Source organism: Hemitrygon akajei, chromosome 27 (genome assembly GCF_048418815.1).
Source record: "Hemitrygon akajei chromosome 27, sHemAka1.3, whole genome shotgun sequence".
In the NCBI taxonomy this organism is placed as follows: domain Eukaryota; kingdom Metazoa; phylum Chordata; class Chondrichthyes; order Myliobatiformes; family Dasyatidae; genus Hemitrygon; species Hemitrygon akajei.
The window spans coordinates 19238337-19263537 of record NC_133150.1 but is presented as its reverse complement, the minus strand read 5'-3'; the positions used below and the strand labels follow the sequence as shown (position 1 = coordinate 19263537).

Sequence of the window (25201 nt, the reverse complement as noted above, 5' to 3'; positions counted from 1 at the left end):
GTCTATAAAAAAATCCTTTCTTATTCCTTGGCTCTACCCATAAAGCCTTACTAGACGAGCTCTCCATTCTGTTCTGTTTGAGCACTGCTGTGACAATTTCCACCGCTCCCACTTTTTCCTTCCTGCCCTATTGTGTCTAAAACAACAGAACCCCGGAACATTGAGATGCCAGTCCTGCTCCTCCTGCAACCAAGTCTCACTAAAGGCAACAATATCAAGTCAACATGCTGATCTATGTCCTAAACTCATCTACCTTTCCTACAATACTCTTACATTGAAATATACACAGCTCAGAGAAATAGTCCCACCTTTTCATTCCTGACTCTGTATATAACTGTTATGGTCCGGTCCGGAGCCCGCATTCCGGGTCTTGAGCCGGTCCGCGGACTCTGGACTCCGGGTCTTGTAGCCGTCCCTCATTTCACCCTTAAGACCAAATAGGATCAATTTGGCTGAAGGAGGTGCACCTGATGCCTATCGGCTGGCAAGTGTATATAAGGGGCTCTGGGACTGAGTCTAGTTGGGGCATTGTCCTGTTCATCTTGTATGTGCTGGTCCTGCTGTTTAGCCTTGATTGTGCTGTTCGCCTGTCTATCCTGTTTTGACCCCGGCTTGGAGTACCCACTGTTAATCTAGTTCTGTAAGTCTGTTCTTGTAGTCACCCTGGACTGAGCTCCCTTCTGATCCCTTGCCTCTGTTGGGTAAGCAGGCTGGACTGCTGTTGCCCGGTGGGAGACTCTGACACTTTCCTACCCCTCTCTTCTGATGGGTTGTGCCCCGCAACCTGCCCAGGCCCCTGTGTTCCTGCCTGGGAGGCAGCCCTGCCCAGGAGCTATGTGGTCTGCCCTGAGGACTCTGACCCTTTCCTACCCCTTGTTTCTGACAGGTTGTGCCCTGCAACTTGCCCAGGTGCCTGGTGACCTGCCCAGGCCCCTGTGTTCCTGCCTGGGAGGTTGGGCCCTGCCCAGAAGTAATGCGGCCTGCCCAGGGGTCTATCCTCCCAGCATTCCTTGTCCCATAGACCCATCCTTTAGCCAAGCCAGGGTCCTGTCTTTGCCATGAACTCTCTGAACTCCAGGATCACTGTTGCATGCCACGGTCTCCCCATCTTGTTCTATCCTTTAGTTGTTCCTGTCCTCCCCTTAGTACTTCAGTGCCTGTGTCCTGCATTTGGGTCCAGTCTCCATGTCCCCTTGTGACAATAACATCTTTTTCTACAACCACTCCACCATCTGTTCTGGCACTCTGGTTGTCATCCCTCTGCACTTCTGGTTTAAACCCCTTGTGCAGACTAGCAAATCTTCCGGCTGGGACATTAGTATTCAGAGCATATCATGGCAATTCAAAGTGATTTTTGGATGTCAATTTAGGCGCTGGGCCAGATTGTAAAGGTCAGGGGTCTGGGCCGGAGGAGATGGACGTGCCAGTTTAGATAGCTGCTCCATGACTTGGCTCTGTGCTGAACTACTGGACTCTCTTTGCAGACACTATTTGCTTGAGGTTATTGTTTGCTTGATGTGTTTTTAATCTCTCTGTACATTGGGTGTTCGATGTTCTTTTTTTAATATAGTTTCATTTGCTTTTCTTTGGTTCGTGTCTGCCTGTTGGGCGATGAATCCCAAGGTTGTATAATGTCTACATACTTTGATAATAAATGTACTTTGAACTTTGATTAGTCCACCTCTAGTTCAGGTGCATAGGTCCAATCTTCCCTGGAAGACAGCCCGATGATCCAAAAATCTGAAGCTTTCCTTCACTATTTACTTAGCCACGTATTAAACTTTATGATCTTCCTTTTTCTGACCTCACTAGCTCGTGGCATGGTTAGCAATCCTGAGATCAAAACCCTGGAGATCCTGTCCTTTAACTTAGCACCTAAATCCCTGAACTCCCTTTGCAGAACATTGTCGCCCTTCCTACTCATGTCACTGGTACCGATGTAGAGCATGATCTCTGGCTGCTCACCTGCCTGATTAAGAATGCCGTGGGCTTGATCCAGGATGTCCCCGAACCTGGCGCCTGGGAAGCAACATACCATCTGGGAATATTGTTCTCATCCACAGAGTCTCCTTTCTGTTCCCCTAACCAAAGAATCCCATGTCACTACAGCTTGCCTCCTCCCCACTGCTCTTCTGAGCCACAGAGCCTGACTCAGTTCCAGGGACCTGACTAAGCCTTCCTCTGCTGGGTCATCCCCCCCACCACCAGTATCCAAAGCAGTAAACCTGTTGTCAAGGGGAGCAGCCACAGTGACTGCCTGTCTTCTTTCCACCTCCTGATGGTCACCAAGTTACCCATGTTTCTGCACCCGGGGTCTAACTACCTCCCTGGATGTCCTGTCTATCAACCTCTCAGCATCGCGAGTTATCCAGAGTTCATCTTGTTCCAGCTTCAGCTCTTTAACACGGTCAGTTAGAAGCTGCAGCTGGATGCGCCTCTTGCAGGTGTAGTCGTCAGGCAGGCTGGAGGCCTTGGTCACACTTCACTACCCTGTCTGGAAAACCCACTGCTCTATGTGTAATGAGGAAGAAAGAAAGAATAAATAATAGGGGGAAAAAGTCTACCTGTGGTCTGTGCCTCTCCTCGCGGAAGCCTCGATGGCCCAAAGCCTCAACTCCTCACTCTAACACTGGCCCACTCACACATTGGCCGTTCCAACAATGGCCACTGCTCTTAAACCTAACTTTTTATTGGATCCTGCTGAGTCTAATGCATCGTCTAATGTCTCCTCAGGAAGTGCCAACTGTCCCTGCTGGCTTCTTTTAAACTCACCCTCTATGCAATCTAATGCCACCTTGTGAACCACGGTGCAAAAAATGTGCCGACTGCTTGTCACTCCTTCTAAACTTGCTCTCCCTCTACGACAGGAGTTCCCACCCTTATCTTATGCCATGGACGTCTACCGCTAGCCATTGGGAATCTCTGCGCTTTGCAATTCAATGTCTCCTGGAGAACTGTGGCATGTGAAACGTTGCTGGGACTTGAGGCCCTGCATTATAGGGAAAGGTCGAAGAGGTTCGGGCTTTGGTCTCTGGAGGTTGGGAGACTTGCTAGAGTTTTATGAAATCATGAGGGATATGTTGTAGATTGGGTAAATGCAAGCAGGCTTTTTCCACTTGGATAAGACTGGAATTAGAGGTCACATGCTAAGGGTGAAAGGTGAAGTATTTAAGGGAACATGAGGAGGAACTTCTTCACTCAGAGGGTGGTGAGGATGCTGGACGAGCTGCCGGTATAATTGGTGATTGCAACAGTTAAGGAAGGTTTGGGTAAGTACATGGATGAGAGAGGTATGGAGGGCTCTGGTCCAAGTGTTTGCGGGACGAGCCAGAACAACAATTTCACATGGACTAGACTGGCCAAAGTCCTGTTTTCTGTTTTCATGCTCTATGACTCTATTTGATAATATCTTCTATATTTGCAAATTACTATGCAAGTTATATGTATTGCGATAAATGAAATCAGCCTCGTGCATATGACTAGTTCCACGGACAGAAGATATTTATATCACAGCTAACTAATTCTAGAAACAGTTGTAAAAGACCACTCTTTGTCTGATTCTCATTGCAGCTGTTATACTAAGTGATAATATAAGTAAATGTATAACACCTTAGATAGTACAAGTGAATAATTATTACCATTAGTTATATATTAGTTCCACCCAGGCTCGACAGGAAGCTCAGAGACCTTGGCCTTGACCCTGCCTTGTGCAGCTGGATCCTGGACTTCCTGTCAGATCACTGACAGGTGGTAAGAGTGGGCTCCCTCACCTCCACCCCTTTGACTTTCAACACAAGAACCCCTCAGGGTTGTGTACTAAGTCGCCTCCTTTACTTCCTGTATACCCACGACTGTGTCGCCACCCACAGCTCTAATCTGCTAATTTGCCGATGACAGGACATTGGTTGGCTTTATCTCAAACAATAATGAGGTGGCCGAGAGGGAAGAAATCATCTCTGACGCAGTGAGGTTAAGAAAAACCTCCCCCTTAATGCTGCAAAAACAAAGGAGCTGGTTATGGATTACAGGAGGAATGGAGACGGGCTAAACCCTACTGACATTAATGGATCTGGGATCTTGGCATCACTGAGAACCTTATGTGTCTGTACACACCAGCTGTGTGGTGAAAAAGGCACAACAGCACCTCTTTCATCTCAGACAATTGAGGAAGTTTGGTGTGGGCCTCCAAATCCTAAGAACTTTCTACAGGGGCACAATTGAGAGCATCCTGACTGGCTGCATCACTGTCTGGTATGGGAACTGTACCTGCCTTAATTGCAGGGGCTGTGTAGAGAGTGGTGCAGACAGCCCAGTGCATCTGTAGTTGTGAACTTCCCATGATTCAGGACATTTACAAAGACAGGTGTGGAGAAAAGAGCCCGAAGGATTATTGGGGACCGGAGTCACCTCAAGCACAATCTATTCCAACTGCTACTATCCAGAAAGTGGTACCACAGCATAAAAGCCAGGACCAACAGGCTCTGGGACAGCTTCGTCTACCAGGCCATCAGACTGATTAACTCGCGCTGATTTGAGTGTATTCTATGTTACATTGACTGTTCTATTTATTATAAATTACTATGATTGCACATTGCATATTTAGATGGAGACATAATGTAAAGATTTTTACTCCATGTATGTGAAGGATATAAGAAATAAAATCAACTCAATTCCAATCTCATTGTGTGGTTTGCCACCTACTTTGTATTTGGACAACATGAATGCATTCTGCAGAAGTACATGCTGCTGGGAGTGTGTACTGAAGTCTGGTGTGGATCCCATGAAGGTGTGGTTGGAATAGAGTCCTGGTATTCTACAGCCACCAGAACTGAATGCGTGGTATTGTGAACACAGAGAAAGAGATGTCCTGATATCATTTACTGCAAATATCCTGGAAAAAAATATTTTTAGGGGGAAAAAAAATCCCTTGTACCTAGAGGAGAGGGCAATCCATCACCTCATGGATTGTCTGTAGTGGTCCTCTTCAAGATTGGTCCAAAGCAGCTGCTCTGTTTGATGTTCCCATGCACCACCTACTGAGAAATGTATCTGAATTAACATGCAAGAAGATCAGCAACTCAGTAAAAATGTTGTTTGATCAAATGGTAGGGCACTGAGGAGTGCAGTAGAACAGAGGGATCTGGGAAGACAGATACAAAATTTCCTAAAAGTGGCGTCGCAGGTAGATAGGGTCCTAAAGAGAGCTTTTGGTACATTGGCCTTTATAATTCAAAGTATTGAGTATAAGAGTTGGAATGTTATGGTGAGATTGTATAAGGCATTGACGAGGCCGAATTTGGAGTATTATGTGCAGTTTTGGTCACCAAATTACAGGAAGGATATTAATAAGGTTGAAAGAGTGCAGAGGTTTACAAGAATGTTGCCGGGACTTGAGAAACTGAGTTACAGAGAAAGGTTGAATAGGTTAGGACTTTATGCCCTGGAGGGTAGAAGAATGAGGGGAGACTTGATAGAACTATATAAGATTATGATGGGTATAGATAGAGTGAATGCAAGCAGGCTTTTTCCACTGAGGCTAGGGGAGAAAAAAACCAGAGGACATGGGTTCAGGGTGAAGGGGGAAAAGTATAAAGGAAACATTGGGGGGGGGGCTTCTTCACCCAGAGAGTGGTGGGAGTGTGGAATGAGCTGCCAGAGGAAGTGGTAAATGCAGGCTCACTTTTAACATTTAAGAAAATCTTGGACAGGTACACGGATGAGAGGGGTTTGGAGGGATATGGTCCAGGTGCAGGTCAGTGGGACTAGGCAGAAAAATGGTTCGGCACAGCCAAGAAGGGCCAAAAGGCCTGTTTCTGTGCTGTACGTCAACTGGTACATTCCAAGGTGCAGGAGGATGTACGGAAGCTTGGTGGAGCCACTCCAAAGGCTTGCCAGGAATAGGTTACAGTCTCGACTTGTTCTGCCAGTTTGTTTTCTGCCAAATGTTTTATTGAAGTTTTGTTTAAAGGTGAAACATTAGTGATGTTGATATATAAGTGCAAGAAAATAATGACATGTTGATTGTGTCTCACGATGCAATATGGTTAATGTGTAGTTTAGGTTTTAAAACTGCTTTGACCTTTTCATTTTCCCAGAGTTTCAACGATTCAATTTGCATGATCTTTCTGCTGAACTAAAATAAACTTCATTTGAAGATTGCTTTAAGTAGTTTTCACAAAAGAAAACTATTGGTTACTGCAAAGACAACCTGCAATTCTGCGGCTCTGCTCAGATGATAAATCTTCCAGGGCAGTGGTTGGCAGTTCATTGAAAGAGGCATTGGATCAGAAATCCACCCCGCTAACACTAAGTAACACAAACACGAGCAAGTCTGCAGATTCTGGAAATCCAAAGTAACACACTCATAATGCGGGAGAAACTCAGCAGGCCGGGCAGCATCTATGGAAATAAATAAACAGTACACTTTTCCAGTTGGCACCCTTCAACAAGGCTGGAAAAGAAGATGGCTGAATAAAAAGGTGGAGAGGCAGCAGAAAGACGATAGTTATAAGGTAATAGATGAAGCCAGGTGGGTTGGAAAGGTAAAGGGCTGGAGAGGAAGAAATCTGACAGCAGAGGAGAGTGGAAGTGGACCAAGGAAGAGAGGGAAAGAGGAGGGAATCGAGGGGGAGGTCATAGGCAGGTGAGAAGAAGTAAGAGGTCAAGGTGGGAAATAGGAAAAAAGGGGAGGGAGAGGGAATTTTTTTTTTAACTGGAAGGAGAAATCGATATCCATGCCATCAGGTTGGAGGCTACCGAGATGGAATATAAGATAGTGCTCCTCCACCCAGAGGGTGGCCTCGTCTTGGCACAAGAGGAGGCCATGGACCAACACGTCAGAATGGGAATGGGGATCGGAAATAAATTGTTTGAACATTGGGAGGTTCCGCTTTTGGTGGATTGGGAGAAGGAGTTCGATGAAGCAATCCCTGTGGAAAGCAAAGAGGGAGGGGGTAGGTAAAGAACTTCTGGTGCAGATGGCAGAAGTTGCAGAGGATGATGTGTTGGATGTGGAGGCTCATGTGGTGCTAGGTAAGGATAAGAGGATCTCTATCACTGTTAAGGGAACGGGACGATGGAGGAGATGTATGAGAGGGCAGCATCAATGGCAGAGAGAAGGGAAAACCTTGTTCTCTCCAGGATGCAGCTTTCCATTCCAGGAATTCAGAGATGTTCCCCCACCTTTTTATTCTGGCATCCTCCCCTTTCCTTTCTAGTCCTGAAGAAGGATCTCGGCCTGAAACATCATGGAGGAAGCGATCCCTGTGGAAAGCAAAGAGGGAGGGGTTTGTAAGTTTGCTGTGGTAGCACCACTGTTGTGCTATGCCTACAAAATTCATTCTTTTGGCATCAGTGAAATGAATTTCAGAGGCACTAAAAACCTGGGAGGAATCTGTGCAGAATTGTTATTTTGGGATGTTTTTCAGTACCTAGAAAGTTTGATCTTTGTTCGTGTTTGTGATAATGCATCTAATATAGGATGCAATTATGTTTTTAAAAACTGGTTGGCAGAAGGAGATATGATGGTGACATTTAAAACACACTTATATAGGCACAGGCAGAGAAGGAAGGATATAACCCATGTGCACCCAGATGGGATTAGTTTACATTGGCATCATGGTAGGATGTTCTTTGTATCTTTAATAAAAATCTCAATGGTTCTTTATTTGCACTTGACCGCAGATTATTGATCTTTCTAAATGAAATGCCTTTCTCACATAAATACTTTCAGAAATAGAGTTTTATTTCATGTGTCTGGATTTTGCTTGAAAGTTGTTTGGGACTTAAGTGCATGCATTATTTAATGCAGAATTCTGAAACTTGTCTGAACCTATAATTCTCTGAAGCAGAGGTCCACCTTGTTGAGATTGCCTGTACTAACGGAAGACTTGTGAGTCCAGTGATATCACGGGAGGTTATAGGATCTTGGAAAAGAAAGCAGAAAGGGGAAAAAAGTATTTTATTTAATTACATTGTCTTTGCTTCATGATTTTAGCCAATTATATTTTTAAAAGTTCATGATTAAAATATTTCATTTTTTAGTTTCATTCTTCTACAGACTTTATACATTCCTGAATGTCAGAAATATAGGGTTTATTTAAAAATGGGGTTTTGACAGCCAGCATTGCTGAGAGGATGGTTTTGATGTTCATCATAGCTTTCAGGGCCATCTGAGGGGTATGACTTCATCAGTTCTTGGGGTAATTAGTACTGGTATTAAGCTATTCCAGCTGGATCTGACCTCTTAAAAGTTCTCTTTGTTTTTCAGTTTGGTGGATGATAGGTGTGTTGTCGAGCCAGGAGCTGGAGACCTGGAAAATCCTCCCAAAAAATTTAGAGGTAAATTTGGATCATGGCTTATTACTGTATAAATGATAAAGGGTCAGATAATTTGTATGTTTTTGGTTTATTTTGGTAATTTAAACTAGGAGAACAAATAGTATCTGACTTTAAAATATCCTTTGAAACATAAATATTAGCTCTTATAAAATTCTAAAATTTGTTTACAGGTATTTTTGAATTTATTATTCAGCCTTAAATAAATGGACAATTGTCACAATACTAAGGCAATAGAAAGTAAGTTTATTCTGCAAATGTTAAGATAGATTCCTTAAAACATTTTCTTGCAGGGTATTATTTTTTTCAGAAAGTATATCAGATCTTCCTTTATGCATTTTTATATATTCTTGAAGATGGATCTCTGCTAAGTATATTTAAGATTTATGTGTGCCTAAACTATAGTTTCATTTTTGAAATATTTTTATAATGTTGCCTGAGATGCTGTTTCTAGCAGTTTTTGTTCTCAAATAAAGTCTCAGCCCTCTGATAACATAATTTTCATGAGGTTGCTCAGCTAGCGTAATAACTCAGCCCTGAGCCGTTGTTTCTGGCCAGTCATAGCTCAGTGTTTCATATTTGTTTTCCTGAAATTCAGTCATATGGTTTAATGGATTTATGTCCTTTGATTTAATTGATGCCTTTAGCATTTGGAATTCTTTTCTCAATATAACACGCTGAATGGTACTTAGAAAGTAGAGGAATGGTTATTTGTCAAACCTTTACCAGTTCTTTTATAATTATGATCATCTGAACTCCGATGCTTTGTTGTTTACATACTCTTGCACGCGTGCTGAATCCACCACGATCAATCTTGAAGTGTACCACCCAGATTCAGTGTGTCTGTGCTCTGCACAAGAGGGCATTTGTGGTTAAATGTCCCCGAGGGGCTGTGGACGTAGCCACTCAGGAATAAGTGACATGTGCTGCGCTGATATCTTAACACAAACAGTGATTTCCTGTTGTGGTGCACAAAGTGAATCAGAGGATATGGAAGTTAATGGGTGACCAGTTTCTTTTGTACGGAGGTAAAATGAGGAAGGTGTGGTAGTGTGGGTGTGGTCACTTGGAGACATAAGCAAGTCATAAGCTGACTTTGTTGTTTTCTATGTCAGTTTATGATGAGCTGCTTTTGTACTCTGTTCAGTACTTGTGCAAAGGTCTTAGACATCCTTCGCTAGGGTGCTGAAGACTTCTCCGCAGTACTGTATTTGTCAACAGGAAGCTGAAAGCGAGTTTGTAAATCTGGCGGGAGCAAAAGATGTTGGGAATGGCGAGGGTGGAGCACCATGGGAGAAGTGTGGGACAGGAGGCAGAGAAGGAGTGCCAGGGGCGGGAGGTGGCGTTGGTGTAGACACACTCAGCCCTGAGGCACCAGGCAAGGTCATTTGATGCAGAACAAGTGGTTTATTGATTGTTACAGGATGTCTATCTGTTGCTTCCTGCTTCCTCTTCTCTCCCTTCCCCTTTTCCCAACCGTGACTCCTCTCTTCCTGCATCTTTCCTACTCTCAGTCCACAACAGGTTATCATTCACATACAATATGAAATTAGGTTTTTTTTTTGCAGCAGTACAATGCAATACATAACACTACTACAGTATAGTACTATCAATGTGACACATTTTATAAACCTGTATGCTTACTACGTCCCTTCTCCTTCAAAGATCTATCAGTGTGAATCCCTAAGACCTTCTCACTGCTCCTGTACACTCTTTAGACCTGTACCAATTTGTCTCAATTGCCTTCCCTTTTCCCTTCCTCATTACAGTTCCCACTTTGCATTAATCTCCATTTACCCTACGTCAGCCTATTTTGCAAACGAACTTACACTCATTGGCTACTTTACTAGATACACCTGTACATTAATGCAAATATCTAATCGGCCAATCATGTGGCAGCATTCAAAACAAAACAGTGGGCTGACCTAGTCAAGAGGTTCAGTGTCATTCAGGTAAATGTCAAAATGGGGAAAAAAACAGAAAAAAATATTCAAGGAGTGGCATTTCTGTGGTCAAAAATGCCTTGTTAATGAGAGAGGTCAGAGGAGAATAGCCAGACTGGTTCAAGCTGACAGGAAGGTGACAGTAACTCAAATAACCACACGTTACAACAGCGGTGCGCAGAAAAGCATCTCTGAATGCACAGCACATTGAACCTTGAAGAGGATGGGCAACAAATATACACTCAATGGCAACTTTATTAGGTACCTACTGTATTATTTACGTGTATTTGTCAATTATTTGGGGAGGGAGGGAGGGAGAGAGGGAGAGAATCACTCGAGTACAGAGGCCGCCTTATAACAGCAGCACACACCGATTGTAGTCTCGATGTTTCAGTCTCCCACGACATTTCAGTTGGCGAAATTGGTGAGGAACCAGGACATCTACTTCCTGAAGTTGCATGTCTTCCAGGCCATACATAGGTGGAACAAGTCATTAGGAAGCTAAAAGGAATGTTAGTTTTAATTGCAAGGAGTAGAAGTTTAAAAGTGGGGAAAACATGCTATGACTGCGGATGCTGATAAGACCACTTGTGGAGTAATGTCATAGAGCCATAGACAATAATATGGCTCTATTATTCGGCCCATCCAGTCCATTCCAAACAATTTAAATTACCTAGTCCCATCGACTTGCACCTGGACCATAGCCCTCCAATTCCCTCCCCTTATCCAAACTTCTCTTAAGCATTGAAATCAAAATCGCATCCAACGCCTGCACTGGCAGGTCCTTCCACACTCTCACTAGCCTTTGAGTGAAGAAGTTTCCCCTCATGTTCCCCTTAAATGTTTCACCTTTCACATTTAACCCATGACCTCTCACCTTACCTCAGTCGAGAAAACATTTGAGGAATTGTTTCACAGGTTGGGCCTATGCTCAGTTTTGAATGTATTCAAAGCTGAGATAAGCAGATGTGCAGTCTATTGGGGAAACAAGAATGGTGGTGAAAGAGCAAACAAGTAGAACTGTGTTCAAGGTCAGATTCGCTGTGATCTTAGTGAATGATGAAGCCGGCTCGAGGGGGCCATTTGGCTAATCCCAATTCTATTCCTTTATGACATAAAGGACATAAATAATCTTCTGGAAATAGTAAGGGACCGAGGGTCTAGTGAGATGGAGGAACTGAGGGAAATACATGTTAGTAGGGAAGTGGTGTTAGGTAAATTGAAGGGATTAAAGGCAGATAAATCCCCAGGGCCAGGTGGTCTGCATCCCAGAGTGCTTAAGGAAGTAGCCCAAGAAATAGTGGATGCATTAGTGATAATTTTTCAAAACTCCTTAGATTCTGGATTAGTTCCTGAGGATTGGAGGGTGGCTAATGTGACCCCACTTTTTAAAAAAGGAGGGAGAGAGAAACTGGGGAATTATAGACCGGTTAGTCTGACATTGGTGGTGTGGAAAATGCTAGAGTCAGAGATGTGATAACAGCACATTTGGAAAGAGGTGAAATCATCGGACAAAGTCAGCATGGATTTGTGAAAGGAAAATCATGTCTGACGAATCTTATAGAGTTTTTTGAAGATGTAACTAGTAGAGTGGATAGGGGAGAGCCAGTGGATGTGGTATATTTAGATTTTCAAAAGGCTTTTGACAAGGTCCCACACAGGACATTAGTGTGCAAACTTAAAGCACACGGTATTGGGGGTATGGTATTGATGTGGATAGAGAATTGGTTGGCAGACAGGAAGCAAAGAGTGGCAATAAACGGGACCTTTTCAGAATGGCAGGCAGTGACTAGTGGGGTACCGCAAGGCTCAGTGCTGGGACCCCTGTTGTTTACAATATATATTAATGATTTAGACGAGGGAATTAAATGCAGCATCTCCAAGTTTGCGGATGACACGAAGCTGGGCGGCGGTGTTAGCTGTGAGGAGGATGCTAAGAGGATGCAGGGTGACTTGGATTGATTAGGTGAGTGGGCAAATTCATGGCAGATGCAATTTAATGTGGATAAATGTGAGGTTATCCACTTCGGTTGCAAGAACAGGAAAACAGATTATTATCTGAACAGTGGCCAATTAGGAAAAGGGGAGATGCAACGAGACCTGGGTGTCATTGTACACCAGTCATTGAAGGTGGGCATGCAGGAACAGCAGGCTATGAAAAAGGCAAATGGTATTTTTTATCCATTCATAGCAAAAGGATTTGAGTACAGGAGCAGGGAGGTTCTACTGCAGTTGTACAAGGCCTTGGTGAGACCGCACCTAGAATATTGTGTGCAGTTTTGGTCCCCTAATCTGAGGAAAGACATTCTTGCCATAGAGGGAGTACAGAGAAGGTTCACCAGATTGATTCCTGGGATGGCAGGACTTTCATATGAAGAAAGACTGGATCGACTAGGCTTATACTCACTAGAATTTAGAAGACTGAGGGGAGATCTTATTGAAACGTATAAAATTCTAAAGGGATTGGACAGGTTAGATGCAGGAAGATTGTTTCCGATGTTGGGGAAGTCCAGAATGAGGGGTCACAGTTTAAGGATAATGGGGAAGCCTTTTAGGACCGAGATGAGGAAAAAACTTCTTCACACAGAGAGTGGTGAATCTGTGGAATTCTCTGCCACAGGAAACAGTTGAGGCCAGTTCATTGGCTATATTTAAGAGGAAGTTAGATATGGCCCTTGTGGCTAAAGGGATCAGGGGGTATGGAGAGAAAGCAGGTACAAGGTTCTGAGTTGGATGATCAGCCATGATCATACTGAATGGCAGTGCAGGCTCGAAGGGCCAAATAGCCTACTCCTGCACCTATTTTCTATGTTTCTATGATGTCACAGTTTTATGAAAAGCAACCATTTATCAAGACTTTCTGTTCTTAACCAATTATAATAGCCATTTATCCAAAGTGATTCAGATTCAGATTATTGTCATTTAGAAACCACAAATGCAATGCAGTTAAAAAATGAGACAACGTTCCTCCAGAATGATATCACAAAAGCACGTGACAAAACAGACTACACCAGAAAATCCACATAACGTTTGGCAATACCCAATCCAGAGTCCGGAGAGGCTGCTGCTTATTAATATCGCGCTACCGTCTTAGCGTGTTTCCCGGAAAGGAGCTCCAAATCCACCAGACAAAACAAGACCAAAAACTAAAGCTACAGGACCTGCACAAAACCACAGAGTTACAACATATAGTTACAGCAGTGCAAACAATAGCATAATTGATAAAAAAAAACTGACCATGGGCACAGTAAAAATAGTCCAGAGATGTTAAAAGATTATAAGTTCGAAAGAAACCACCACACAGTTTCCTCACGTCCTCAGGGTCCCGATAGACTCGTCATTCCACGCAAGCGGCAGAAGGGAATACCCCCGCTATGGACTTCCATGGCGTTGCCGAACTCAGCCTCACAGACGCAGCAGACAATGAAAGCTCCGTAGAACCCAGCCTCGCACTTCCCTTTACTTCCCTTTCTGTTCCATGAACTTCAGTTAAGTTCATCAGTCTTTTATATGGTACTTCATCAAATACTTTCTCATAATCCATGCCAATTGCACCCACTGGTATCCCTTCACTGTCCTTCTATGTTATTTTGTCAGAAACACCTGCCTTCTGCAAATCCATGTTGGCATGTGTTAGAATTGACCGAGTTTCTTGTTATTAATATATCTGAGCACTGTTATTAAATTGAATGGTCTATTTATTGGAAGTGTTGTAATCTTCCTGTTTAACTTTTTCATCATTTGCACATCAAAGTGTGCATATTTTGAACCAATAGCAGCTGTGCACAGAATACTCACCTCAACAGGATAGGTTCCAAGCTGGAGCCAAAAAAAGGTAAGCAACTCTACTGGTTAGGTAACAGTGATGTCACACGATCAAGCCGCTGTATTATGCAACCATGCAAACCTGGCAAAATGTGGGGAAAGCCCTCATCTGTGATACATTTGGAAGGTGCTGAATCCCTCATTTAATAGAAATAGTAATATTTTATTGAGTAATAATATTATCATGATAGCGTAACATTACTACAGCGTCAGTGACTTGAGTCCAGTTCGGCTGTTGTTGCATTCTCTCTCTGACCGCACGTGTTTCCTCTGGTGGCTCCAGTTTCCTCTCACATTCCAAAGATGTACCGGTTAGTTGATTAATTGGTCACATGGGTTTAATTGGGCAGTGCAGGTCTGTTACTGTGTCGTATCTCTAAATGGAACAAAAATAAAATATGTAACTGTTGAACAAGTTAGTGCTCAACAAGGGTTACTGAGCATCAAAAATCATTTGTGCATAATGACCAGGAAGTATAGATCTTAAAGAGCAAGGCTAGAGAATAAAGTAACTTGGTGACAAACTTGATTCTAACAGCTTTTATTTGGATACTGGAACATGGGCTGTGCAATTTTTGTTCTGTATTGCTTTTGGAAGCATTGCTTAAAATGTTCACTGTTAGCTGTTCAATAACAACACTTTTTACCATCCTCTCTCTAACTTTTATCTCTGTGGTTGTTGTACCATTTGCTGCAGCATCATAGCTGAGGTTTGGGAAGAATTATCTTGTGACAGTCAATTCCTCTCCAGGTAAAGATCGTACAATAATATCTAAGAACCCTCTCTTCTTCGGGATCAAGTATGAATTGTTTTAATGCTGGTCTTGTGGATTCTGAATTGGAACATAATGGAGGTGGGAACTGTAGGCTCTTCTACAATGGAGAAAGAGTGGTCTGAAAGGACAAGCTTAAATGCTTCCTGACTTTGAATGGTTATAGGTCAGGTTATGGCATTTCTTCAAGCAGACTTTGAACGCATATTTGAGTCTTTCCCACTGTTCATTTGGCGGTGTCCTTCCATGATGAATCTCAGCCTAGAATGTTTCAGGAGTTTGGTGTTGAGAATGCAAAAGATGGAATCTCTCATCGCTGCTGGCCAAGTGTGATGTGAGTATCAATGCTGTGATGTTGGTACAAGAGAAGCCACTGATGTTGGTTTGCTTATGCTACTGCTGAAACCAAGTATTAATCAGGCTTCTTTAGCTTATGATCAGGGATAAAGCATTTCCTGACTGGTATCAATTAGCTATTTCTCCCATATACTCTATACAGTATCCTTAATGCATAGCTATTCCTTTCCATATTATTTATATTAAGTATCTGCATGGAAGTGCCTTCTGTGCTTTAACAGCTTATATTTATTTAACCAAAAGGACTTCCCCTTTTATTTCTTCCTATTTCCTCAGCTGATTTTCCAAGAATAGAAACAATCTTTGAATGGCTTCATTGGTTTAAAACGCCTACATGGTTCATAGTTATTCCTGTGCAAACAGCTCCAATTCAAAATTTTGTTCATGTGTAGAGGCCGAAAATTCCTGCTGTGACTGGCTGACTGCTCTAAAGATAAAATTACTTGTTAGGGTGGGCCAGGAAATAAGACAGCTGCTGAAAGAAGTTTATATAAATGTTGTCAGTTGTACTCTTCGGAGAATGTGATTCGCATTACAAGATTTTGATTGAATGCTGTCAAACTTGAACAACTTCCTGCATTCTAAAATTTTACCAAGAGAGGAAATATAAGCTTTATTTTTGCAAGGTGAATGTTTTATTGAGGTAGATGAAATTAGCAACTTTATTACATTAAAATCAAGCTATATTCATTGTAAAACAGTGACTGACATGAGACATTAGCTCTGTTTCTCTCTCTACTGTTGTCTGAATCAAAATATATTTTCCAGCATTTTCTATTGAAATTTCAAATCAAACTAATGCTGCATTTTGCTTTTGTATTATGCTCTGTTGTCTGTACTATCGAGAAATTATTTATATGCAGTAGTATATTTCTTTGAGTGCAGTAGTGTCACAAGTGAAGTCACAGCACTGTTAAACAAAATTTCACATGGAAACATAATAACAGATTATATAAAAGTTGGTGAAAGAGCTAGAATTTAAGGAATATATTTGTGGAAAAAACAGTTTGAGAAATTCCAGAGTTCAGGATTTAAACAGGAACCATTGTACTTCTGTGTCAATATCCAGCACGAATTAGTAGTCTTGTGACCAGCATTCAGTGAATAGCTGTCAAAGTGGCTTCAAGCTATCACTAACATGCATTTACTTAAACTAGGACAACATCTATTCAAACTCTTTCAATAACAATGGGTTAATAAACTTTGCCAGGTTTTGTAAAGATGAGTTGGATTTGTTCACAGATCAATGTTCTTTTATCGTGTCCTTGCCTGCCATGACATCAAAAAGGAAGCAACATTTTTTTCCTTGTCCTATTTTCTTGCATTTTGTTATTTACCAGTAGGTTAGTTGTGTTGATTGCTTTCCCCAAATAACCATGTTAAAGACAATCTCAGGAAGTGATTTTTGAAATTGTCAGCTCATGGACCAACTCTGTTCTCTGGTAATGTCCCAGATTGAACACCTTGTAAGCGTAGTGTGACTGTGATTGGAAACAGATATAGTTTTCTATTATGAAATAGAGAAATTTTGAGGTTTGCATTATTACCTTTCAGGTTAAGATGGACAAATTTATCACTGATATGTTATGTACCAGATAGGGGCTTAATGAATTTCCATCCATCATAAACCAATTTGGCATGAACTTTTCTCAGGACAACAAATTTATTCAAAAGTGTTGCTTCCTCAGAATTCTTTTTGGTTATGATAGACTGCTTGAGGTTGAACGCAAATATAACTTCAGACTACTCGTATCACATAGGAATTTGGAGAAACAAGTAATTAACTTTTATTGAATATAATGCATTTAATTGCATAATGATGCTGACACTTTGCAATAGTTCAACTAAGCTAAAAATGTTTTGTTGACAATTTTCATTAGTACTCAGTGTCTGAGGCTTCCCGCTTAAGTGTCCAACAATAACCTGCCAGCATTCCAGTTGTCCTGATATCTCTATGATTGGAATGTTCTCCATGAAACCTTTCACCATGCTGACACTGACAGTGCCAGGATTTTCAGGGAAGACATCTAACTGGGATTGCAATAAATGTGAGGAGCCCAGGCTTTGTCTTGGTCACCAATTTTACACCAAAGGAAAGCTCATAGGAGGTCTTCGTAAGAGGAGTTATGCTCTGTCTTGAGATTTAAGCATATACTTGCCACAAATATAACAAAGTGTTGTTGCCGTCGCGACATTGGTGAGACATTTTGCTATCGCGAATATACCTGTAAATAAAATTATATTGAGTACACACAATATGCTATGAGTGTAGAGCATGCGCATCAATGTGATCACAAACTGATATACATGTAAACATAATGTATAGAACAGTGTGCGCGTGATGTTTTTATGGCCTTTCTGCAACCTGCCCTACCATGCAGCATCCACTCTGCCTAAGCATGGCTGGGCAAGATAGAAAACCTCAGCCTGCAACATGGGCAGCATTTTAATTGAGTTGAATTATGAATTGAAATAACAAACATAGATTACCAAAAAAAATGGTGTATGATAGGGAAATGTCATGGTGATTTTAATGATCAACAGCCCAAAATCCATTAAATACACCCAAAAGTATTCAGGAAGCAAAATCTTTGTTGTCCTGTGCTACTGAGATACAGAACGGAATAGTCCCTTCTGAAGCTTTGAGCTCCGCCGCCAAGCACCCCCTGATTTAACCCTAGCCCAATCACCGGACAATTTACAATGACCAAATAACCTCCTAACTTGTACGTCTTTGGACTGAGGGAGGAAACTGGAGCACGTGGAAGAAACACACATGGTCCTGACATACAGCGGTGGGAATTGAACTCGGATCGACTGTACCCTAAGGTGTTGTGTTACCACTATGCTACCATGCTGTGCTTGAAAGACATTGAACTGTATTACTACCTATATCAGTGCTGAGATGAACCTTGGGCATGTCTGGCAATATGGTCTATCCACTTGCAAAGATTGGATGCAAACATTTGGCAGTGAAGTATTTGGCTGTCAATGTCATTGGCTGAAATGGATCCATACCTCTATAAATGGAGGACAAGTAGCAGGGCAGATAGTGCAGTGAAATAGAATTTAGGAGCCGAGAGGTAATGTTGCAGCTATATGGGACCCTGGTCAGACCCCACGGAGTACTGTGCTCAGTTCTGGTCATCTCACTACTGGAAGGATGTGGAAGCCGTAGAAAGAGTGCAGAGGAGATTTACAAGGATGTTGTCTGGATTGGGGAGCATGCCTTATGAGAATAGGTTGAGTGAACTCGGCCTTTTCTCCTTGGAGTGACAGAGGATGAGAGGTGACCTGATAGAGATGTATAAGATGATGAGAGGCATTGATCATGTAGATAGTCAGAGGCTTTTTCCCAGGGCTGAAATGGTTGCAACAAGAGACACAGGTTTAAGGTGCTGGGGAGTAGGTACAGAGGAGATGTCGGGTAAGTTTTTTTATGCAGAGAGTGGTGAGTGCGTGGAATGGGCTGCCGGCAGCGGTGGTGGAGGCGGATACGATAGGATCTTTCAAGAGACTTTTAGATAGGTACATGGAGCTTAGTAAAATAGAGGGCTATTGGTTAGCCTGGTAATTTCTAAGGTAGGGACATGTTCGGCACAGCTTTGTGGGCTGAAGTGCTTGTATTGTGCTGTAGGTTTTCTATGTTTCTATGCTGTAAGTGCTGTGGATGACACAATTTGGGACGGCACAATGGTGCATGAATTAGTGCTGCTGTCACACAGTTCCAGGGATCTGAGTTCCGCACTGACCTTGGATGCTGTCTATGTTGTCCTTTCATGATCTCCTTGTGACCACTAAAGGGATTACTCTGAGGGAACATACCACATATTCCATTTCTGCAGCTGACAATCTCTGAATGTTGATTTTTAAAAAATTTGTGTAACACACATCCCGTCTGTTCCGTTCTGACTCCTATCGGTATAGTTGATCCTTTCTCCTTCTTTTCACCTTCTCTCCCCCTCCGCAGACTTGGTTCCTATTTGGCACAGACTGATCTTTAACTTTAATTCCGTTCAGTAATATTTCCGAACCACACTTTGGGCTCAGGGAGTAAAGAAGAGTTTCCATGTAATTGTGGTAATGAAGGTGAACTGCTGATGTCAGTGTTGACATTGCGGTTAATCATTCCTCCATTTCTTGTGATTACACTTCCTTTTAAATGATGTCTGCTTCAGTAATCATATGGTGAATCATCCTGCTGCCCAGTAGCATTTAGTTCAAGAGCCCTTTCTCTCTCATTCTCGTCTAACTCCTCTCTCATTCTTCAGTGGAACTCATTACTCTATGCCCTCATTTCCTATTCACCCACCAGTGGAAATAATATTTCATAATTTACTCACAATGACATCTGCAGTCTGTATGTCCCTTTTGTTGTCAACATCTCTCAGAGCCACTCTTACTCACTGTTGCTGCCCACAGCCGTGTAGATTTCGATCCCCACATCCACTGCATTTTCAAGTGTTTCTCCCTCTTGAACCCCATTGACTGACCACAAGACTATTAGATATAGGAGCAAATTTAGGCCATTTGGCCCCATCAAATCTGTTCCACCATTCAATCATAGCTGAATTGTTTTAGACACTGTTACTAATCAAGAACCTATCGACCTCCACTTTAACTGGACCCAATGACTTGGCCTCTACAGCTGTCTGTGGCAATGAATTTCACCACCCTCTGGCTAAAGAAATTCCTCCTCATCTCTGTTCTAAAGGGACATTCTTGTATTCTGAGGCTGTGTACTCTGGCCCTAGACCCGCACACTAAAGGAAACCACCTCTCCATGTTCTCACTGTACAGGCTTTCCAAATTTTCTGTGTGTACAGGCTTAAAGCCATCAAATGCTCCTCACATGTTAACCATTTAATTCCTGGAATCATTCTTGTAAACCTCTCCAATGCCACAGCACATCCTTTCTCAGATAAGGGGTCTAGAACTGCTCACAGTACTCCAAATGTGCTCTGACCAATGCCTTAACTTTTAATCAAGTCAAGTTTATTGTTATTTAACAATATACATGCACTGTAAATAACATATATAACCATATAATGTATATAGAAATGAGACAATGTTTCTCCAAACCTAGGTGTAAAGCACAGTAGTACACAACATTTAATCCTTGTTTTTATATTCTAATCCTCTCAAAATTGCATTTGCCTTCCTTACTACTGTCTCAACCTGCAAGTGAGCATTTCGGGAATCCTGCCCTAGTATTCCCAAGTCCCTTTGCGCCTCCAATTTCTGAATTTGCTCCCTGTTTAGGAAATTTTCTACACCTTCATTCCTTGTGCCAATGTGCTGGCTGATATGCTTCTTTACACATGATTCCATCTGTCACTTCTTTGCTCATTGCTCGAATCTGCCCAAGTGTTTCTTGCTTCTTCAACACTAGCTGCTCTCCACCTATATTTGTCTTACCAGCAAACTTGGCCACAAAGCCGTCAGTTTTGTCATCCATAATTAACTTGTAAAATGAGAAGTGGCAGACCTAATAACGACCTCCGCGGGACACCACTAACTTACTGACAGACACCCAGAAAAAGCCCCATTTATTCCCATTCTTTGCCTTCTGCAGTCAGCCGATCTTCGTACTGCCTGAGCCACGATTACTCTAAATGTTGGTTCATTCCTCACAAAATCTGCAACTCTGGCTCTCTTTCTTGGTCTTATTCTTCTGTTGATCTCACCAATCGTTATTTCCCTCTTTCCTCCTGTGAAGTCATCCCTCCCTCTCACTCTATCACCTCATTTTTTTGTCAGTCATTTACTACTCCTCAGTCTACCTGCACGCTACACACCTTCTTGTGAGATACTGTATCATTTAATGCTAGATTTTATTGGAGCGGAGTAAGGTATTAAGTTAATTTAAGTGAGTAAATCATCTCAGGAATATTGAATATTATTAAGGTGGTACAGTTTCTACTGAATACTAGTTAGACACAGGTTGAAATAATTCTGGTCACAGGAAGAACGTGATTGGACTGGACAGTGCAGAGGAGATTGACAAGTGAGTGGCCAGATCAAAAATGAAATAGCTGTGAGGTAAGATTGAATAAACCTGAGGTAATTTTCTTTGGAGCAAAGAAAACTGAAGGGAAACTTACAGTAAGTGAGGCATATATACAATTGAGGGGTGTAGGTAGAGTAAATAGGCATGAGCTGATTTTCCTTTGTAGATGGGTCATCATTCATGGGGCATACATGGTAAGAGGACAAGGTGGGTAACTGGGAGCAAGGGTGATAGGGATGTGGAAACATCTGCTAGGAAAGGGGAGGTAGAAGCCTCCTACAGCTTTAAACAGATGCTTGAAGGGCTGCAAGTCAGGAGCTACAAGGTGGAAAGTAATTAGGTGACTCATTCTCTCTATATTGTAAAATTAAAAAAAGTACCCAAGAATAAAATAACCGTGGGTATCACAGAATTTTTGTCTGAACGAGAATTAAAATTTTGCAAAAAGTGTATAGAATGCATCTTCACAGCAATGTAAACTGCTTTTGCTGTGGAAATCCTATGGTGATTTTAAATGCCAATTTAATAGCCGAAAGGTCCATTATTCTTGGAGGACGATTGCAAAACGAACCAAGTCGACGAAGCAATTTTAAGTAAACAATTCGGTCTCAAAGAATTCAGGCCTCTTAAAATCTTCACCTGAGTTGTTTTGGTCCATGTTTTTCGTGTGGATCCAAAATAACACACTCACCGCCCATCAGACCATTCTAAAATGGAGGTTGTTTCCCTTGCAGGTACTAGAATGGCAGGACTGCAGTTTATCCTCTTTCTGAGCATAGCAGGCATGCTGTACTCGCACTGAAATAGGTGGCAACAATTGGACGCTGCCCCCAGCCTATCCTTGGGTGTATTGGTTGTTAACGCAAATGCCACATTTCACAGTATGTTTCGATGTACAAACGTACATATGATAAATAAATCTGGATCTGAGTCTGCCCTTTCTCTTAATTGGACACCATATTGTCATCTTTGTTCACTTCAGTTAGCAATATGCAGCAAGAAAAATGCACATTTCAACAGCGGAGGGATTTATCTGAGATGAACACGTTAACACTATTTGCGTCTGGTGTGCTAACGGCTAAGTTACTGAACTTCATTCTGGAAGCCTGGACAGTTGTTCCAAAGACAGAATTAAAATCTCATTGGGGCATCTAGCAAATTTAAACTTGCCTTTAAATAAATCCGGGAATGAAAAAATCATGCAACAATTAAATTATTGTAAAATCCCATCTGCTTCATTAATATCCTCTAGGAAAGGAAATCTGTATTCCATACTAGTCTGGCCTAAACATGACTCCAGACTCTTTTGAGTTATTCTAATTTAGTGTGAAACAAGACAAAGCCAACAATTGCTGGTGCTGCCAATGGCACACATTTCATAGGAAAGAATACAAGATCAGATCATTCTCAAAATGATCTCATGCATCTGCTGGAGTTTATTTGATATCTGACAGATGTTGAATGGAATATGAAAAGGCTAGAAGTGGACCACTGTGTTGAATTTCAGATAGCATTTCCTCTATATACCAGCCACTGGGGCAGTTTCAACATCTTAAACAATTGCTAAATATTCTGGGTAGTCTCCAGCCCCTTGGTATGGACATCGAATTCTCCAACTTCTGGTAATTCCCTCCCTCTCCCTTCCACCATCCCACTTTCACTCTGCCTCCTCTTCCAGCTGCCTATCACCTCTCTCATGATTCTGCCTTCTTCTACTATCCATAGTGCTTTCCCCTTACACTCCTTCTTCACTTCTCCAGCCTATCCCCTCCCTGCTTCCCCTCCCCCACCCCTTGATCTTTCCTCTGATTGGTTTTTCACCCTCTCCACACCTTCTTTACAGGGCCCCTGCCCACTCCTTCTTTAGTCCTGACGAAGGGTCTCGGCCCGAAACATTGACTGCTCGTTTCAACGGATGCTGCCCGACCTGCTGAGTTCATCCAGCTTGTTTGTACGTGTTGATTTGACCACAGCTTCTGCAGTGTACTTTGTGTTTGCTAAATATTCCAAACTCTTTGTTTTTAATCTGTACACTTTTCCGTAGCCAATTGAAGGTTATTTTTCAACCAGTTAAATAATGCAAGTTATTATGCAGTTAAAAATTCAGTAACTGAATTTTGCATAATAATGAATAACTGAATAATGCAGTTAAAAATTCTACTTTTTAAGAAGAGCAGGAGGACTTCTAAGCCAATGAGATACTATGTTGTGCAGCAAGAGGCATAGAGGGAGAAACTTCAGGGTACACATTTATTGAGGTTTTTAACTAACCAGAGGCTCATACACAAATGATGGATTTCGAGATACACTGGACTTTGAGGCTTCCAAACCTCCATCATATGATTGGGCTGCCGCATTAAGCTTTGAAAACTAGTTAAGATTTTTTTTAAATGCCTGAGAAGTATTGTTAAATGAGTATTTTTACATTTAGTGAGCAGCAATCTCTATTTTCATTGTTGCTGCATGTGAAAACTCTCTCATTAGAGGCACCAAAACAGGCCCTTCAGCCCAACTCATCCATGCTGACACATGTCCTTACCTGAGGTAGTCCCATTTACCCGTGATGGCCCATATCCCTCTATACCTTTCCTATCCATTTATCTGTCCAAAACTCTTTCAAATGTTATAATTGTAACCTCCCCTGAAGTTTCCTCTGCCAGCTAGTTCCACATCATCATCATCATCCTCAGTGTGAAAAAACTTGTTCCTCAAGTGGCGTAGTGGCATCAGTGCTGGACTTTGGGGCAGAAGGTCCCGAGTTCAAATCCAGCTGGCTCCCATGCACGCTTTCCATCTGTGCTGGGTTGAGTGCCGGGCTAGCAACTCGGCCTTGCAAAAAAGAAATCGCCTGCTACAGAAATATCAACAGCAAAAAGTTGATCTATGCTCTCTCGTGAGTTGAAAGGCAATTTCTCTCTCTCTTCTCTCAAGTAGCCAATAAGTATTTCCCCTTAAACTTCTGCCCCTCCTGGTTTTAGACACTCCTACCCTGCAGGAAAAAAGCCTGTGACCATTCATCTTAGCTATGCCCCTGATGATTTTACAAGGTCACCTCTCAGACTCCTACTCTCTAGTCAAACATGCTGATCTAAGTACTGATAAATTGCCTTTGGCCTGAAACATTAATTCCCTTTCTCTGTTCATTGATGCAGCTGGGGTTGCTGAGTAATTTTCATCATTTTTGCTTTTATTTCAGATAAAGACATTTCTAAAATTTTCATGCTGTTGTTCTAAATCATTGAAGTGACATATTTCACCCCGTGTATAATGGGTGACCAGTCTGATAGTCCTAACCCCATTCTGCATCACAGTCTGAGATGACTTTTTAATGTTTGACTTTTCATATGCCTATTTAAATAAAAGTAATGCTCTCTTAACACTTGACTCTAGCACAAACCAGTCAAAAGGAACTTGCTCTCCAATTGAACCATGTTGTCCATTTGCATTTAGATCTTGCACATAACTTATTGCACCCTGGCCATAAAGATTTTGTGCAGAATGTCCTCTGAGGTGCAGAAGGAGGCTCTTCGATGAATGAATTCATTTTGGCTCATGGGTAGAGCAATAGAATTAGTCCCATTCCCTTGCTATTTCCCCACAGGCCTACAGTTCATCATACCCTTCAAATGTTTATCCAATTCAAGTTAGACATTTACTGTGGAAATTGGCTTACACCATCCTCTTTGAACAGAACCTTCCAGATCACAGCTTGCATCAACACTTCTGTCTCTGCAAACAGTTTATCATTTACTCTTTGATAACTATTCATGATTGCAAGTGCTTAAATGTAGCTTCCTGTTATCTGTTCCTATCGCTCAGGAGGCTCGCGAAATAATTCTGGAGGTTTCTGTTTGTGTAAAGAATGCAGGATGGTAATCTATTACTGGTGTCTGCTACTTCAGTTAATTTGGATGTGAATCTGCACATGGATGAGAAAGGTATTTGAGCTGACATCC

The 25201-nt window shown here is 42.1% G+C and overlaps 1 protein-coding gene across 3 annotated transcripts in view; it reads left to right on the top strand.

The window, feature by feature from the left end:
* itpr3 (inositol 1,4,5-trisphosphate receptor, type 3) overlaps positions 1-25201 on the top strand; it is a 310863-nt gene that overhangs the window by 29970 nt on the left and 255692 nt on the right. For all 3 annotated transcript variants that reach the window (XM_073030432.1, XM_073030433.1, XM_073030431.1), the window contains exon 2: positions 8270-8340. In XM_073030432.1, the coding sequence (XP_072886533.1) occupies positions 8270-8340 (71 nt within the window). The remainder of the gene's footprint in view (positions 1-8269; positions 8341-25201) is intronic.